This window comes from Acanthaster planci, linkage group LG17, assembly GCF_054643075.1.
Source record: "Acanthaster planci isolate LZ-2023a linkage group LG17, COTS_SCS, whole genome shotgun sequence".
Classification (NCBI taxonomy): domain Eukaryota; kingdom Metazoa; phylum Echinodermata; class Asteroidea; order Valvatida; family Acanthasteridae; genus Acanthaster; species Acanthaster planci.
In genome coordinates, this window is record NC_141793.1 from 2,283,716 (window position 1) to 2,301,650 (window position 17,935).

General features: G+C 42.4%; 1 protein-coding gene across 1 annotated transcript; it reads right to left on the reverse strand.

Annotated features, from left to right (window-relative positions):
* Positions 1-81: 81 nt before the first annotated feature.
* LOC110982620 (kinesin-like protein KIF28) lies at positions 82-16,872 on the reverse strand. The gene is made up of 24 exons (XM_087148185.1): positions 16,753-16,872; positions 14,544-14,743; positions 14,126-14,258; positions 13,741-13,829; positions 13,457-13,574; positions 12,895-13,006; positions 11,978-12,085; positions 11,236-11,369; positions 10,820-10,890; positions 10,628-10,688; positions 10,274-10,432; positions 9,794-9,909; positions 9,409-9,523; positions 9,104-9,167; positions 8,874-9,002; positions 8,185-8,351; positions 7,668-7,816; positions 7,325-7,462; positions 6,899-7,120; positions 6,170-6,238; positions 5,674-5,796; positions 5,112-5,234; positions 4,587-4,664; positions 82-4,072 (listed from the first exon to the last, which is right to left on the reverse strand). Exons 1-24 carry the CDS (start codon positions 16,793-16,795, stop codon positions 3,884-3,886), a joined length of 2,910 nt encoding a protein of 969 aa, XP_087004311.1. The 5' UTR covers positions 16,796-16,872; the 3' UTR covers positions 82-3,883.
* Between the last annotated feature and the right edge of the window lie 1,063 nt (positions 16,873-17,935).

Here is a 17,935-nt window from a genome sequence, read left to right on the forward strand (position 1 = left end):
GCGCAACAAACCACCCATCTTGTTTTTTAATGAGGACAAAAACTGTTACCACCAGAAGTTTTTAAACAAACTAGCGCACCATTTTAAGGTTGACAAAAGCCTTTTATTCAAATAAGAGCAAAGCCAGCCGATCGTGCCAATGTGTTATTTTAATCATCATTTATAGCACTTCTATAAACAAAACCTCACCTATAACAATAATTTTAGAGAAAGTTTGTATGATTACATAACCAGCCATCAAGTGTTTTTTGTTTAAATTTCAAATTATGCTATACGCATGTACCAAGAGTTGTAATTAACACAACCTGGACATCCACAAACAATTGAAGGCTGCAAAAAATGTTTTGACAAAGCTTACTTTTCAACTGTCATGATCAAAAGTTGAACATTTTCCTAAGATCTTTGAACTTAGGAGCAACACAAGGTATAAACAGTCAAGTCAGTGTTGCATCTCTTAAAAAATGAGCGGTTCTCATCTCACTACGAAGTGACTGGAAATAAAAGATATTTTTCAATATGAAAAATGTGTAGAATTTGTAAAAAAAAAATTAAAGACAGATGTTGTACCACCTCACTGTGTGAGAACGTCAAAAGTAACAAACATATCATGCATGCCTTGAATTAGTGACCACCATTGCTTGGTGTGTGGTTCTTTACTTTACAAAAAGCCAGCTTGCAAAATGGGGCAGCAGGGGAAAAGCAAAGCTTACTCCCTCAAGGAACCGTACTTCATTCGAAGCAAGGAACGACATAATAATTGATTCACCACATGACATTTTACCTGACAACTCTTCTCTGCAAACTACTACCCGAGAGAGAGGTATCACGGGTACTCCGCTACTGTTTTTGTGTGGACTGGGACCACCACACACTTCTTCGCTACTCTACATTTGCAAAAGTCAAACCATGAGCAAAGAAATGAACATGCAAAAACAGAGCAGTACTTTTCACCAAGGTTATATAAAAATCTGCAAGCGGTTTTAAGAAGTGAAAGCAAACACATGTACATATCAAAGAATTCACTTAGTTATTGGGTGGTAAAAAATTTAAATATACAAGGTAAATTTTCTTCTTGAAGGCCAGTGTAATTGAGTCAAGTTGACAGATATCGGGTGTTTTCAGGGCAATTGAGTATGGAACACAAAAGCTGCAAAGGTGAATTTACTGAAAAACTTCACAAAATGGTATAATGTCTCGCTCAAATTTTACAGAATGTGAGAGAAGAGATGAACGGATAATTACAAGAAATTACAAAATATTGTGTTTGTAGTTCCCTGATGATGGGCCTAGTTGACAGATTTTTGCTATTTTATTTTTACAGACTGCGGTAAATTGTTGCGTAAAAATGTTAGTTTGTTTAAAATTCTACTCTTGCGAAATAAAAAAAAATCAAAGTTAATAATGCTGCGTAAGGTATTGCTGAATGATTTCCTCCAACGTTCATCAGCAGTGAATACATAAAATGTATTTTTTATATTCTAGATGGATTAAAATAACTTATCATTCCACAAAATATATAACTTCATATCTTTGCATTTTTCCAATATACAAATACGCTCCAAAAAATGATGCTTGCACAAAAACAAACCAAATTTCTACAAATATTGGAGTTTCATGAAGGGCCAGCAGCCTGTCTTTGGTAAACAACTAAAATATCTCACCAAGTACTTATCAAAGTGTGTTATCAAAGAGGTCTGTTTCTGCATGAGCATCGCTGGACGTCAATGAGTACTGATACGTGATCTGCAATGGCCACATGGCAAGTTGGAGTTCAGTTGGTACCCTGTAATCGCACTCACACATTGCTGTACTAAATTTCAAGCCCGTCCTGTGATTTTGTCGCAAGTTTCGTGAAACGGCCACTTTCGACACAGAGAATTTCGGACATCAATGAGAGTGTTGCACACTATTATTTTTATGAGTATTACCCCCTTCAAGGCGGGATTATTTTGACCGTGACTGCTGGGCTGCGGTATGCCCAGAATGTAAAGCTCTGTCCAGCAGCAGGCCCCACTGAACCAGCAGCTGCATGGTGAATAGACTGTATGCGTGGTATGCACTAATCCTCACACAACGGTGTGGTAGTAGCAGTCCTCCGTAGCGAAGGGGTTCAGTCTTGTTGTGTATTACTTATACCCTCCCCCCCACGATACCTGTAAATTTGGATGATTTCAAACCTTTGAGGCTTACAGGCAGCATGTATCACCAACCCTGACCAATCCTGGAACCCCTACAAATTCTTTCGCTTGGGGATAACATTAAAAAAGGAATTTCTAAAAATACTGCTACAAAAAAATACAGATCCATGTTTGTCACACCAGGGGTCCGACTTTCCCCTCAGTGGACCAAAAAAATAACTAACCAGTATGGTAGAAGGTACACAAGTTTTTGGAGGTCAAACAATCATACTTCAAAATCGATCAACTGTTTTTTTTTTTTTCCTAAGACAAGGAACATTTACTCTACCAACCCCCCCTACCAAAAAAAAAAACACTTGTACCCAAAACCAGTTTCTAATCGAATTAGTAAAACATGTAAATACCTAATTATATCCCCCCCTACGGCCGTTTCGTGAAAATAAATAAACAAATCTTTACCACTAATTAGTTAATTATTCAAGCCCCACCAGGCCACCTTCATAACAGTCAACAGTTTGCATGGGTGGAAGAATGCCCACGCCCGTGTACCATGCAGTTATCTACAATATGTCTGCCAGCTCCTTGGAGTAAAGCTGTCTCCAGGTGGGTGCACGGATGAACATCAACGCCTGGGCTGATCTTCCAGGAAGGTCGAAGGATGGTTCTCCCTGCTGACCTGATGGTCGGCCTTAAACCTCTCCGTACTGTTTCACTTCGAGCTGGGTGGGGTGGCTAGTTCACTAAGAACTGTGGAGCGATACTGGAGCTCGTTTATTCATAAAGATGTTTGTTCACTCAGAACAAATATAATGATCCCTTCGGAGTGACGGTTGTTCACTCAGAACAAATGACTCCCTCAGAATGAAGGTGGTTCACTCCGAACAAATGGTTCACTCAGAACCAGCAAGGTTTTAAGTTCCCCTCAGGGAAAACCCTTTGAAAAAGAATCCAAATAACCTTCAATAATTTTTGGCCATTTAAACACATCTTTTAAATGAGCTTACAATTATCTTATACAAAATAAGCATAAACATAAATAGAAACCAAGTAAAATTAACTTACAGTTTGATTTCCAAACTGGCTTTTCTTCAGGGCCACGCCCTATGTACAGTACATGCATGACATGTACCTCACCACACAGGTGGACTACCCTTCCATACACCACTAAGGCTGCATTGGTAGTCCTAATAGCACACACACAGGGGAGTGCCTTGGACTAAAGTTACTCAAGCATGATTAATTTGCATTACATTCCTTGCCACTATGTATTCTCTGACAAATTTGGTTTTGAATAGCCATCTACACTCTGCAGTGGGTGTGTGGGGACAAACTCAAATCTGAAAGTAACTCTTAGCCCAATAATTTTTCTTTCTACCAATATTTATATAACCACGGTTTTCACACATTTCCCAACTTGTGATGTTAATGTAATATAAACATGATTTATAAACTTCTCACATTGTGACAATGTTATTTTTATATTCACACCACACAAGTTATTCTGGGCCAATTTGGGTATTTCCATGAGTGCAAATTTTGCAGTGGTTCAAACGATCACTGAAATCGTAAAGATGTCAATATAAAAAGCCGGACAATGATACAAAAAGGCCAAACTACGGCTGGAGAAATTATCTGTACCTTGATTTCTAAGCTTCCACTACACAAAACAGGAATGTTCTTGCACTACAACGGTGGTCGGGCCACAGAAGCGGAGTTTTTCTGACGGAAGACGGGACTTCCTGCATTCATTGCACATTGCACGTCGTACTTGTCACCTGCCCATCGACCTTTGACTTCTCGGAGATGGCGACCACGCGGGCGGCAGCTTTGAAGCTGGCTGACGACCCCCCCATGACTGCCGCTTGTAAGTCCCTGATGGCAATGACTTCCTCCCCTTTTGATTGCGCCTCGATGACCAGGTCTCTCAGCTTGTGCTGAAAGTATGACACAATGACGGAACCAAACTAAGAACCTGTTTGCCTTCGTAATTCACACCGTGTGCGAAGAGTTTGACTGATGGGGAGCGCGACGATGGTGGCAACTCGGCCCAGCTTCAAGGAGCTGCCAAAGCAGCGCACAGTCCACAACAGATTTATGTGCTCAGCAAAAATGAGCCGAGAACCAGTCGCAAGTGGTGCAACTTATGTGACATTTTTGGCTGGTAACCCAAGTTTGCTGAGCAGATTTTCTCTGAGCTGAGCACATTTTGTGTGCTTGTCATTCTCTGAATTTGGGCCCCGCTTACCAGATTTTCGAGCTAATTAAGCCAATGGAAGTGGAGGAAACAATCTTCAGTTTCTCTACGAGGGGTCACAAAATGACTGGAAGACACCAGCGAAAAACTCCCCGGAGCTCTAGGCAACGGCAAGAATTGCAGTTATAATATGACAGAAAATGTACGGCAGTTCCCCTCTCCTCCCACCCCTGACCCCTTCAGGGTTTGCTCACCAGTTTGGCCTCCAGTCTGGCAACCCTCTTCTTCTCTGTATTCAGCTCCACAGCCATCCGGTTTCGCTCCTCAGCGTCCTGTACAAATCCAGAAGTGTTTTGAGAAGCTATTCATTTAACATGCACATGACGACCAACAACGAAACTTCAAATCCTGTTTATTAAGAAGTAAAGTTGTAATGTCGAAATGGCAGAATATTTTGAGGGTGAAGTGGAGCTTGAGTTCCATGGTAATACATCTGCTCAGATCGCATTGAAACTCTCACAACAGCGACATAAATTTCTCGTATTTTTGAGGCAAGAAATGTTCCGCAACATGGTCGATTTTTTTTTTATGTGTGTCTTTTGGGGAATTTACTTTCTGGTGTCACAAGTTTGGTTTTTTGAGCAGTAGAAATTCCTGACTGTGTTATTTTTTTCTTCTGTCATTAATCTGCTTTCTTGATAAGAAAAAGTTCACATTCTGAAGTTGGCACAATCCCCTCCACGCACAGCACAAGATGGCAACATACGGTCTCTCCTCACCACAGTCCCGTTGGTGCTGGCCGTTTTGGGTCGGCCCCGTGCGACCCGCCCCTTTTTGCTGGTGTCCGACTGACGACCCCACACCTCGACTGTCAGCATGCCTTCGTTGAAATACTCAAGCAGCTGAAAAAATAAAAAAAAAAACAGGAAAAATTTGTTCCCTTAATTTGATTTTTTTCCTTTCAATGTTCCATTTATTCATATATAACCATATAAACATACGACCATATACACCTGCTATACCATATACACGTATAACCATATACACCTGCTATACCATATACACGTACAACCACATATACCTGCTATAGTAATTTGCACAATCTGAGGACCTGCACCATAACCAAATAATTTCTGGGCACACATACTGAGGACATTTTCCAACCCATTAATCTTATCACTCTATGCATCTGTTCCTAGATCTGAGGACATTGAACATTACCTAATATTGTTACATAGGGTAAATATGGCTTCCAATCTATAGGTATGAGGACATAAGGAAAGAACCCAAAACACCTGATGTGGTTGTCTGAGGACATGAAACAGAATCTTTTGTTCTTACTTGTTTTGTGACAGCATTGACGGAAACGATTTTGTTGTAATTGTAGTCTGGGTTGCAGGTGCCAGCGATCTCCGACGTTTGGGCTGGATTCTTATCAAGGTAGAAACGATATTTACATCGGCTCTGGCGACAGAAAGGTCGAATTAAAACAATAAAGGGTTGAAGTGGAAGATTTCGGTAAAAACTATTCAATTACTACGAATGAATCTGATCCTACTACTGATGTAAAGACAAAACAAAACTGCTTCGACCTGGCGCCTGACTGGCTTGAAATGAAACACACAAAGCTTAAAAGTTACAGGGCCTTGCGTAAAAGTTTTCACCACGGCAGAATCAGTCAACAGTGCTCTGCTGATAACATCCAAGCCAACTTTATTACGTGAATTTTGCACTTGTTTTTCTTTTTGTGCCAAGGGCAAACAAAGCCTCAAAGCTTGAAAACTACTGAACTCCTGAAAAAATCCCATCCCTGGCGGAATGAATGAAACGTACACACCTTCTGGAATCGCGAGGGAAGACCTCTGGCGTGGGTAAGGACAATCTTGAAGGCCACCTGTCGTCCCAGCTGCAAGCGAAACCGACAGAGCATCCAAACAAATTTCAAGCAAACTGTCGTTTCCCAGCTTTGCATGTTTCTCACTTTTGCAGTCACTTGAGTGCGGTCATAAACTGCAGCTACAATCGTTACCATCACCAAAACAACACTCTCTGGGAATTTTGTTACTAAGAATCCGAGAAATTTCTCTACATTCAAAAGCCTCCTTCTCCAACTGTGCCTGTTGTCTTTATATTTTTTATACACATAAAACACACCTTTAAAAAAACTGATTCAATATTTACTGTTCAATTTGACTGTTTGGTTCCATCTTTGCACACTGCACTGACAGATGACTTGAAATTGAGGGTATTAATTGTGAAATTTTCTGAAACATGGCGATGTAAAAGCAATTTGATGCCAGACCATCGCAGGTTGTTCCCCAGCTCATGCCAGTACCCATTCCTTCTCCTTGGTGGAGCAAGGCAATTTGGATCAAGTGTCTTGCCCAAGGACACTACTTGCGGCCGGCGGCTGGACTCGAATTCCTCTGACCCTCTGATCACGGGTCACATAACCTAGCCACTAGGCCACACAACCTCTACAAACCGAGCAGAAGAAAGCAATTTTCCACTGTTATTGCGACACCAGACTGGACCTTGAAGACCGAAATATAATAGCGAAGCTTACCAGTTCCTCGGGCTCGTCTACGAAATCGTCCTCGGCCAGATTGGACCCGTCTGCGTTGCACGGGTAGATCTCCACCTTGAGGAGCCCCTGCTCGTTGCCGCGGAAATCAGTGATGCCCAAAAGTTCCTCCACCTCAATGAGGTACCCGAGGCTCTGGAGGTAGACGTGGGTGCAGCCAATCATGACTTCAGAGTCCGGGGGCTCCCAGAAGGGGTCGTTATCCTATTGGGGAGGGGGCAAATGGATGTAATGATCAATAACACGAATGTCTTTGACCCTAGTTAGCCTAATCTTTGGAGGTATCCGTCTTGAGCAGAAGCACTCCCTCATCGGTTGAAAAATCTCTAGTGCCTCTATGGCATGAAAACGGGAAGCTTCAAAGGCCTACAGGGCACCTGTCGACAATTTGCTTTCAACTGTCCATACCTTTTCCCTGTCCCAGTCTGGTTCCCCGTCTACAAAGTTCTGGTACATCTCCTGCATGAGGTACTTGCGGTTTAGGAATTTGTTCTTGTCCCACAGGAACTCATTGTCGTTATCGTTGCAGCGCATCAGAACTGCCAACTGAACCAAAAAAAACCCAAAAACGAGACGTCATTCTGCGGATGCACCATGTGGACGGCATCCAGTTTGCATGGGTGGTGGTCATCTGAGAAACCTGGGTACCAGACATTAAGTCCTGAACCAGCCAACTACTCTACAGAGGTCATATCTACAAAGTAGGTTTGTGCGAGCCAACTTTTAGTTTTGCAGATAGCCAATTCCCTACCTCTGTCCGGCCGTGTTTCTGGCCCCTGGCCTGTGGCGAGATCAGGACGATCTCGAATCGCACGCCCTTCTTTAGCTCCTCGCTCATGGCGTTGGCTTCGATCACCATGGGCATCAGCTGAACCAGGTCCTCTTGCAGCAAGAGATCATCTGGAATCAACCCATCCCCCCCAAAAAATATAGGGATGAGATCGGAAACTTTACTTGGCGGCAACGCCAACAGAAGTGAAGTTTAATTGCAACCTACATCTGATTACACACCATGTGTAAAGTACAAGGAAGTTTTTCCCGTCTATTTTCCAATCTCGTTTTAATTTTCAGTATGCATGGGTTCTGAGAGAAACGGATCACTTAACATTTCAAATGGTGTTAGTCTTGAGGGGCAACAGAAGCTTGTAGAGGTTTTTATGAAGATGGACCAGGTCAAGCATGCCTGTTTTGCCACAACCAACAGATAAAACTGTCGTCAGAAGACGAGTTGCAAAGACAAAATGGCAGGTTTTTTGGGGGCCACAGACCTTTGGATTTATCCGGCCCCTTTTTCATGTCGAATCCCGAGTTGGCGGCAATCTCTTCCTGCGCCGTGTCGTATGTCACTTTCTCCTCCTTCTTTCCGGCCTTCTGGTTTTTGGCAAGATCTTGCGGGTGGTGAAAGACGTAGAGATGACTGGAACCGAACATGACTCTACAAAGAATTTGTTTAAAAAGAAGAAGTCATTCCACAAAATGGTTAAAAGTAGTGCAGTGGAACTTTTTTTTACCTTTTATCTGTCTACAGTGGGTTTAAAGCCTGCTCAGGCAAAGGTGTGGCTCAGATTTCAACTTTGATGTTTGAAGTTTTTAATTTTCATCCCAATTTTCTTAGTAATAGAACTCAAAAGGTTTTATCAATTTGGGTCGAGTCATCTTGGGTCAAATCCGATCCAATCCCATGAAAATCTGATTGGGCCAGTTAGAATCACGTCTACTTTGGGTACAATAAGGTCAGGTCAAGCCAAGTCAGATAACTTTGTGTCAGATAAAATCTAGTCCCGTCAAAATCAGACTGGGTTGGGTAAAAATTAGGTCCTCATGTAACAAGTAGAATCCAGTCAAGCCAGCTCATATCAGTCCAGGTCAGGTCGAGTCAGGTCAGGTCAGGATGCGTAAAGATAGGCCAGGTCTGGCTGGGGCAGGTTAGGTCAGCAAGACTCTAACTTGTGCTTACCTGTCATTGTGGTGGAGCTCTGCCTTGTCTATGAGGTCTTTACCATTCAGCAGCACCTTGGCTCCAGGGGAGGGCTGTAGGACACACACCCCCTTCTTATTGGTGACTGTAGCATGGTCCTTCTGTATACTGAAGAGACAATTGTGGAGCTTAAAAGAACTTCTCTCATCCTCTAGCAGAACCCCCAAAGGATGTACTATTGATCCACTAGCCCTTTACCCGAGTCTTACCTGAGTCCTGACAGCATTATTTCTGGCGTGGTTTCTGCTTTCTGATTCCCCACTCGCGTCACTCCTGAAAAACAAATTAATTCCTTCCAATAAAAGTGAACGTTTTGCTACCTTCTTCTGTGAAATGCCAAGAATGTTTTGGTGCAAATCACAAGATGTAAATCAAAGCCTGAGCGTCTCGTAGTAACATGAAAGTTCCACTATGAGGCATGTAGGAATTTTATGACACTTTTATGCAACTTAATTAAACTTTTTCAAAATGGAATTTATTTTTGTTTTGGTTTCAAGAAATGATGGGTACCTACCTGGGTAGGTGAAATGTACAACCATTCCCGTCAGAGCTGGGTCTTCGTTTAAGTTCCAGAAATGGGGTGTAACTTTCATCTCGTCCCTCTTTCGAATTTCTTTAGCCAGTTTTTCCTGGGGAAAACCACAAAGATGGCAGTATATCACAATCCAAGCTACAAACCACTGCTCATCCCACTTCTGATACCGTAATCATCAAATCACTAACATGCCAATTTGATTTGCGGCCTGGATACAACAACAAATATTCCACATGCCATGTGTTATTCAGGTACTTCTGAAGCATTGTGACATTTGCCATAGGTGTGCAACAGTGTAGTTTCCGATCCCACTTCTGCCACCACTTTGTATCTGACCAAACACATATCGTATGTACATCTATACCTCTTGTGCTGATTGGACTTCCTTGAGTCTCTGCTCCCAGGACTGCCTCATGGAGTCCATCTCGCTCTGGTTCCTCTGCATCTGCAACTCCAATTCCCTCTTGAGTTCTTCCACCTCTGTTTGGCGATTTAAAGGTTGGAAAAAAAGGATTTTAAGTATAACGAGGAGCTGTGGAACGCGATTCTTGGAAAATGTGCTAGAGCTGGAGTGAAGTGGGTTGAGAAAGGTTGAAATGAATTTGTCTGAAAATGAATTAGGTCTAGTACGGCTGGGCTGGGTTGGATGGACCTTGGTTGAGTTGGTCCGGGCTGGGCAGGGATGGGTTGAACTGGGTTGGGTTGGGCTAAAGGTTGGGTAGAGGTGGGTTGGGGCAAAACTGGGCTGGGCAGGCTAGGTTAGGTGGGATGAGGTTGGCCAAGGCTGGATTTTATGGGGTAGGTTGGGCTGGGTAGGGTTGAGGCTTGGCTTCTGGTCAGCTACCTTCTTCAGGTACTCCTTGCATCACAGCCTGGCCCCCTCCTCCCTTCCCCTGTAGTTCCAACAAGAGGCGAGCGTTCTCTTCCTTCAGCTCACGGATCAGTTTCTCGGTTGGGCTCTCGTTCACCACAGCCTTGGTCTTGATCGACTTGGCTCGGTCAGCTAAAAAAAACAACAACACTTTGATGAAACTCTGCAACCTTTTCTTAATCTATCAATGAAACGGAGATGTGACACCAACCAGTTTGGTCAGATTTCACAAGAACCAATCAGATGTTGTAGTTTTTTTCTGTGACAAATACTGGAATTGCTTCCTAGGGTAAGGGTCTGGTTTAAACAAATTTGCGATTGTCTTACCATATCTGAGAGTTGACAAAGTCTCATCGTAATTGATGTCAGCTGGACTCAAGGCCGCAATCTATGCAAATAGAAAGGACAAAAAAGAGATCGTATTCCCTGGGTGTTTTGGGCTGGAAAGCTCCCAAACCCTCCAACATTCAACTAAAGCATGAGGGCTCAAACCGATCAGTCAAAAGGGGTGTTACTTACCATGATAGTTTTACTGTTGCCGCCAAGGGCATTTTTCAGCAACATTGTGAGTTTGGAGTCGCGGTAAGGAACTGCATGGCCAAAAAAGAATGCAAAATATTTTTTTTTTAAGTCTGACTCAATATTCTAAGAATTTTCTGAATTTAAAGATTGAACCATGATATCACTCCAGGCAGTTTTGCCCAAAGCTTTGTTGGGCAATCCGGTGTTTTTTTTTGAGGAGCTAAGTAGCCATTAATGGGACTCTTCGAAGCTAAATGTGACAAAGTCACAGAAGATTATTCAACAGAGGCAAAATACCTGGAAGTATAGGCCAAACTATTGACTTTTTGAGGAGAGTTTGAGTACCCTCGAAGAAAAAAATACCTCTGCAAAACTATTCCATATAATCGTTGAGAAGTTGCGGGAATTTTTACCTCGGGTTGACTTCTTTCCGCTCCCCTGATCTGCCAGTGCCTTGATGACGTTACCCAGTGATGACAGTGATAAGTTAATGGCCGCTCCTTCCTTCAATCGATCGCCAGTGGCTCCTGTGCTGTCTACTCGTTCGCTGAAGACGGCAGTGAGGAGGACCAAAATAATTAACAACAGAAAAAGTCCAAGTGTTGATGACATAATGCTTTTGCACACTGCTCTGTGGAGCTTTGAATCCACTGCTTCAACCTTGCTCCCATAAGAAAGTGCATAATATGACCAAAGTGCGGCATCATTCGGACATGGGCCTAACTATTCCAACAACAAGTCGTCTTTCATCTTCCAATTTGAATAAATAACCTCTTTTCAATGTTTCAAATTGAGCGACAAAATTGGGATTTTTATTTTCAAAACTATTCGAATCATTATGAGTGACAGGAGACACTTCTCTATTTTGGCTACAATCAACTTTTTCATCTCTTGAATTTCAACTCACTCCAATCTTGTTATTTGGTCTTTGATAAAGAAGAAAGATAAGGGTAAGAGGATAAAAGGTCATTTGCAGGTGAAGGAATGAACAGCAATTGCCCGAAATTGAGGACTACTTTACACCCAAAATAGCATGGGCTCTAATTTTCAAGAAACGTCATACGTGAGATTAGACTAGTCTTGTTGCAGTGCTTTAACCAAATTGAAACATTTTCTCTAGTACCACGTAGATTTTGTTGTTTGAGCTGGATTTACCTTCCTGCCAAGTCGACCAGGTTGATGATGGACGTCTTGGTCATGTTCTGCCCAGCGTCGTTTTTACCCTTCTGTACAAATTTGATGGAGACGATGGTGTGTGCCCGACTGCCAACCCCAAAAAAGAAAAACGCAATGAAAATTATCAAAGTCACACCCAAGTTTTCCTTGGAAAGATGATCTGAAGACACAAAACGATCTTCAAGACAACATCCTTTCCTGGAGAGGGAGCACGGTGCCAAAGTCTGCATCCCAGGGAACTGTCACTTCATTTTTAGGGTTGGGATATGTTGGAGAAGGCCAAAGTCTCAATGTTTCACATGCCACAAGGTAGGAAAATAGGACTTTTCATCCAAATGACATACTCTGTCAGATATCTTGTGACCAGGCTGGCAGACGCAGTGATCTTGTTCCTAGTTCTGTTTGTACAGGCACATGGTTGATACATTTAAAACCAACGGGCAACGTTTGTTACAATGTGGACAGATTCCATATCATGAGTACCTACGTAGTTGATTCAACTAATCCTATAGTTAACCTACCACTACAAATGAGCAGTGTTTCTGCATGCTGCTGGTGGACTACCAACTACGTGGACAAGCTCACTGATTTGTTGATTCAACTAATCCTGTAGTTGATGTATCCGCTACACATTAGCATCATTTCTGCATGCTGCCAGTGGATTCTGCAGCCATGCTGTCAAGCCCATTTTTTTAGTTGATTCAACTTATATCATGGTTGATGTATCCATTACATTTGAGCATTTCTTACATTCTGCCACTGAATTCCACAGCTGTGTGGAGAAGTTCACTGATTCGTTGATTCAAGTAATTCTGCAGTTGATGTATCCACTACAAATGAGCAGCACTTCTTGCATTTTGCTGATGTATATTCCATGGCTGTGTGGACAAGCTTACCTGCTGGTTGCGTTCATGTTGGTGGATGCGATGGTTCTGTTCCGCGTCCCTTCATTTATTCTCTCGTTGATGTCGTCGTAACTCTTGACTGGGAAGATGCTTTGAGATTCCACTATCGGCACACAAAATACACACCCCAACCTTCAAATTAGCCTTAAAATTCAAGTTTTCAATCCATTGCTATTTCCTCATTTTTTTCCCCTTCCTTTGTGATAATAAATGAATCCATTCTCACAGTCCATCAAGGGATGACGATGATGAAATGCCAGTTAACTTAGAAGGAAAACTCCAAAAGATAATTTTTAAGAAACCCAGTGGGATTAGACGTTAAGCTTTGAAAAAGTGAAACAGAAGGCAGATACAATTGTTCAGGGAAAGTAACTTGTGATTTGAAGATCTTATTTCAAAAACACCATTCTTTTCTGCTCTTTATTTCAAGTTAAGAGGCAAAATCGCATCATTATGTTTTGCATTAATTCCTTTTCAACAAATTCGGCATCCGCTAATTATCATTCAAGGACAAATTCACACAGAGGGCCGCGTTGTGGTTTTCAGCGCTTACCATAGAACCCTCTTTGTGGGTGCTCCCTGACCTTTAACCCTCCCTTGACCTTGAAACTGCTGGGGTTCAAGAGGTCGCGGACCTGCTCATTGTAGATTTCAAGCATGCTCACAAACACCTGGAAAGAGGACGCATTTCAACCAACAGAATTAGATGTCTGGGGTCCAACAGACATTAATTTGATATTTCAGAGTTCTTCATTCATTGTGCCGTAGATTTCAAGTTCCTTTGTCCTAAAAACGGGGAACATAATAGCTGTCTGATATTTTTATCGGAGAACGGACCTGGTACTCCTGTTCCCTAGACTTGTCAGCTGTCTTCAAGTTCTCGTCGATGCCATTGAAGAGCTTCTCGCACGTTTCAGGTACGATGCCTACAGTGAGCAGAACAGATGAACAGTCTAAGAACCTTGGGAGGGTGGTCCAACTTCAAGGGGGAGGCAAGAGAGGGGAGAGGGCAAGAGAGGGGCACCGCTGCCCCCCAACCCCTCATGAAATGCTTCTGGATAACCTCTAGGTTGGATTAGAGAAGGAATGCTCACGTATGCAACCTGTCATTTCAGGATGAGCTTAAAGCTGAAAATTGTCACTTTGCAGTAAAGTGTGGCCCAACCAAATTTTGAAATTGCTTCCGACTGAGTCATTTGTGCACAGTGACTTTTTTTCTCACCCTTGTTCGCTCCATATCCAACCACAGAGTATGATTTGCCACTCCCTGTCTGGCCGTAGGCAAACATGCAACAGTTGTAGCCTTTCCACGCATTCTCCAACACAGACATACCAAGGTCCTTGAAGACTTTCCGCTGTTTCGTGTACGAAAAAAAGAGTCAGCAAATAAATGACAAATTTAGCGTGAAGAAAATTAAGCTATTCCTTTCCATTAGATCTGACAAGATCCCTTCGTGAAAAACAGTGACAAAAACAAACATTTTTATGAGATGTAAATGGGACTCGAACCCATGACCTCCTGTTTACTGCAGCAGACATCTTACCACTTAACCATCACCAAACTCGCCAGTCTGGCTGACTGGTTCGAGTCAGAGCAACGGACATCCCAAAAACAAGCGCTTCTAGACAGCTGTACAAACCTGATCGACGTAGGGACTCTTGCTGCCAACCGCTTCCAAGTAGCCATCTGGACCTTCCTTGTAGCCGTCATGTGACCAGTAGGACTGGTCAAAGGTGAACTTTTTGGGCTCGCTCTGCTTGTTGGCCGGGTCAACGATCTCGGTGGTCTTGCCGTACATCTTAATGATGCAACTGGCCTTCACCTTAATCTCCCGCTCATTGTGTGAATAAGTTAAGGCTAGCAATTGGAATTACTACAGCGCAACTCCGCAACATACAGCACACTTGTAAACTAGTCCAAAAATTTGCGAATCTCTTAACCCCTTCGCGCCGGGATTCTTTTGACCGTGACTGCTGGGCTGTGGTGTGCCCTGAATGGAGGGCTTTGTCCAGCAGCTGACCCCATTGAACCAGCAGCTGCATGGTGAATAGACTGTATGTGTGGTATGCACTAATCCTCACACAAAGCCGCGGCTCTCGCCGTCTCCTGGAGCGAAAGGGTTAACTTAATGACTGCGAACGTGAAATAAGAAAATTGTATAGAAAATAGAAGTACTGCATCAGTCAACTTTGTCATAAATGTCTGGTACTAAGTCTTCATTTTGCCAGTGGAAAAAAAAACAGGTTAACCAAAACTTGGACAAAATCTGACCTTAAGTTCTGGCAATTTAAATTCTATTTGTGGTCTTTTCTGATTACCACACAAAAAAGAAGTGAAACAGAGTTTCTGGCAGCTTTTAATAAAATTAAAAACTTCTATGCAGCTTTTTGAATGATTTTATTTGAAAATTTCATTCAAAACAGATTACATTAAGGAGGCAGGGGAAAGGGGTTGGCGTAACGTTAGTGGTTCTTTCCTTGCCTTCCACCTCTGGTCCGGGTTCGATTCCCGGCTAAGTCCACGTGTAAGATCAGGTTTCAGTCCCTACTGGATTCCGTGGGTTTTACCCAGAATATTCCTCTGGGGTTTTCCTACCACCTCTAAAACTGTAACTGCTTCTCATTTTAACGTGCCTCGGTCTTCAAATATATGAAGCTGGTGCATCTCTTGGAAGAAGAGAAGAAGAAATATATATAATGTAAGCCATCTATTAAATCGGCACATGGTAAAAGAGTGTCATCCAATGCCTAGGCCGTTGCCACCACAGCATAGGTGAACTCACTGGCGATTGCTTGGATACCTGGCTATCATGGCTAATGTCTTGGCTACATTTTTACCCTCAGAGCATAAACTAGTACCTTAGGCCTACTATACCGTCTACCCTGCCTGTAATGTTCTCATCCAGTGTAGGCTTTCAGTGCCAGGCCTACATAGCATAGCTGTAGTCCTACATAGCATGCATGACTAGCCAAAGTTCTTAAAGTTAGTAACCTCCCGAGTCCTACTGTTATCATCGATGGTGACAAATCAGAAAGCTCCCATGCAGCTTCTGAAGTTTCACAGGGAACTGTCCTCAGGCCAGTGCTGTCCCTTGCTTACAGCAATGATTTACCAGATAAAGTCACATCTAATGTACCGGTATATGGCTGTTTGCTGATGATGTAGTTCTATATCGGTGAATAAAAGTACAAAAGGGTTGCCATGCTCTTCAGGAAGACAACAATTCCCCATGTGCTTGGAAGTCTGTATGGCAAATGAAATTCAATACGTCCAAGTGTTCCATTATGTCTATAAGTCACAAGAGGAATCAGTACTCTCCAAGAGGTTGACCACCATACATATTTGGGAGTTGGGTTGACTCACACGGTCAATAATTTCAACAAAATGCTGGGTCTGATTAAAAGAAACGTTTGGAACTGCAAGCCCCGAGTAAAAGATGTAGCCTACAAAACTCTGGTTAGACCCAAATTAGAATACGCCAGCTCAATTTGGGATCAGCTCAATTTGGGATCTTCATCAAAGTAAATATAGATTGCTTGGAAAAAGTGCAAAGACGCGCTGCTAGATTCGTTCAAAATAACTACACAAGAACCAACACTGCAACAGTGTCATAGATATGATTTCAGAAGTCAAATGGGAAACCCTGGAAACACGAAGACGGAAGGCAAGATCGATTGACTACTCTTCACAACAGGGGTGTGAGTGGCCACTTAAAATTAAAGCTGACAACAGCTAGCAAAAAAGCTGTAATGTAAAAAATTCCCATACTTTTGTGCAGACCAGACCACACAATGCTTCTTTGCACAAAAATGTGGGTTGAAAAAACAAACACTGCCTTTCAAAGGATATGAATGGCCGAACTCGTACAGCGACTTTCACATTCTCCGCCATCTTGTTTACGTCGCTGTTGCATCGCGCGGCAGCATCCCCCTGGATAGTAATTGATGATCTTTAAAAAAAATAAATCACTATAACCCTGAAAAACAAGTTCAAGAAATAAATATTACATTACATTTATCGTAGTGATGGGACACAAACTGACGAATTAGAAAAAAATTAACACCACTGTTAAAGAAAAAATGTGTACACTAAAGAGAAAACAGGGGACACGCAATACATGGATCGGCGAGCTAGTTGCTATATCAAATCACACGCATCATGGCATCGTGGACTTTGAAATCAGTCAGATTTGGGCCGGGCCGTCAGCATGAAATAAGTTATTCATGAGCATACTATGTAGCTCGTTGCATATTTCATACTTCTCAGCGCCGTAGCATCTTAAAGACTGCCGTCACGACACAGAGAATAATTTCTAAAAAATCTTTCGCTAGAAATCACATGGTGGCATTTTCATTTTTTTTTTCTGAGCAATTTTTTGCATTATGTGGACAAGACAGTACACTCATAGTGCAAGGACGCCGCGCAGAGTGCCCTGCTTTAAGTTTTGAAAAAGTTCATTGAGGGTAGAGCTCAAAAAACTTAAAGATCCAGCACAAAGTTTCATTGTGGGCGATATTTTAGGGGTCCCCCAAATTGGGAGTATCTTCATGTAACCTCGATGAACTTTTCACGTGTTTTCTTGTTTGCTTTTGCATTTTTGTCCGTTTTGACTGAATACACGCTCTTACAGGAAGAAAGAGAAAGAAACTAATTCCTAAATGCCACCGCCGGGGGCAATTCAAAATATCTGACATTTCCGAGGCGAAAATGAGACAGAACCAATTTTAACTCTTCTTGGGCTGGAATGCGGAGGGGAGATGGTTAACACCTCGCAGTTTAATTATATTAGCGAGAACTATCTCCTTCGTGTCCTTCGTCTGTACGGGTACGTGTCGCCTACCTCCAGAATTCTTGTCTGCTATTTTAAAAGCGCAATTTTAGGCCTAATTCTAACCACATTAATAAAGCTTAATATTAATATATATTAATATAAAATTTTGCAAATTGCTCGGGGCGTAAATTTGACTCGTCCAATTTTTGTGGCCATGTGTTTGCGTGCATTGTGTCTATTATTTCTACATGCATTAGCCG

Coding starts and splice junctions, on each gene's coding strand:
- LOC110982620 (XM_087148185.1), bottom strand. CDS start 16,795: ATGGCGGAGAATGTGAAAGTCGCTGTACGAGTTCGGCCATTCA. Junction 14,744..16,752: donor TGTACGAGTTCGGCCATTCA/TATCCTTTGAAA, acceptor CTTATTCACACA/ATGAGCGGGAGATTAAGGTG. Junction 13,575..13,740: donor CTAGGGAACAGGAGTACCAG/GTCCGTTCTCCG, acceptor TCCTCTTTCCAG/GTGTTTGTGAGCATGCTTGA.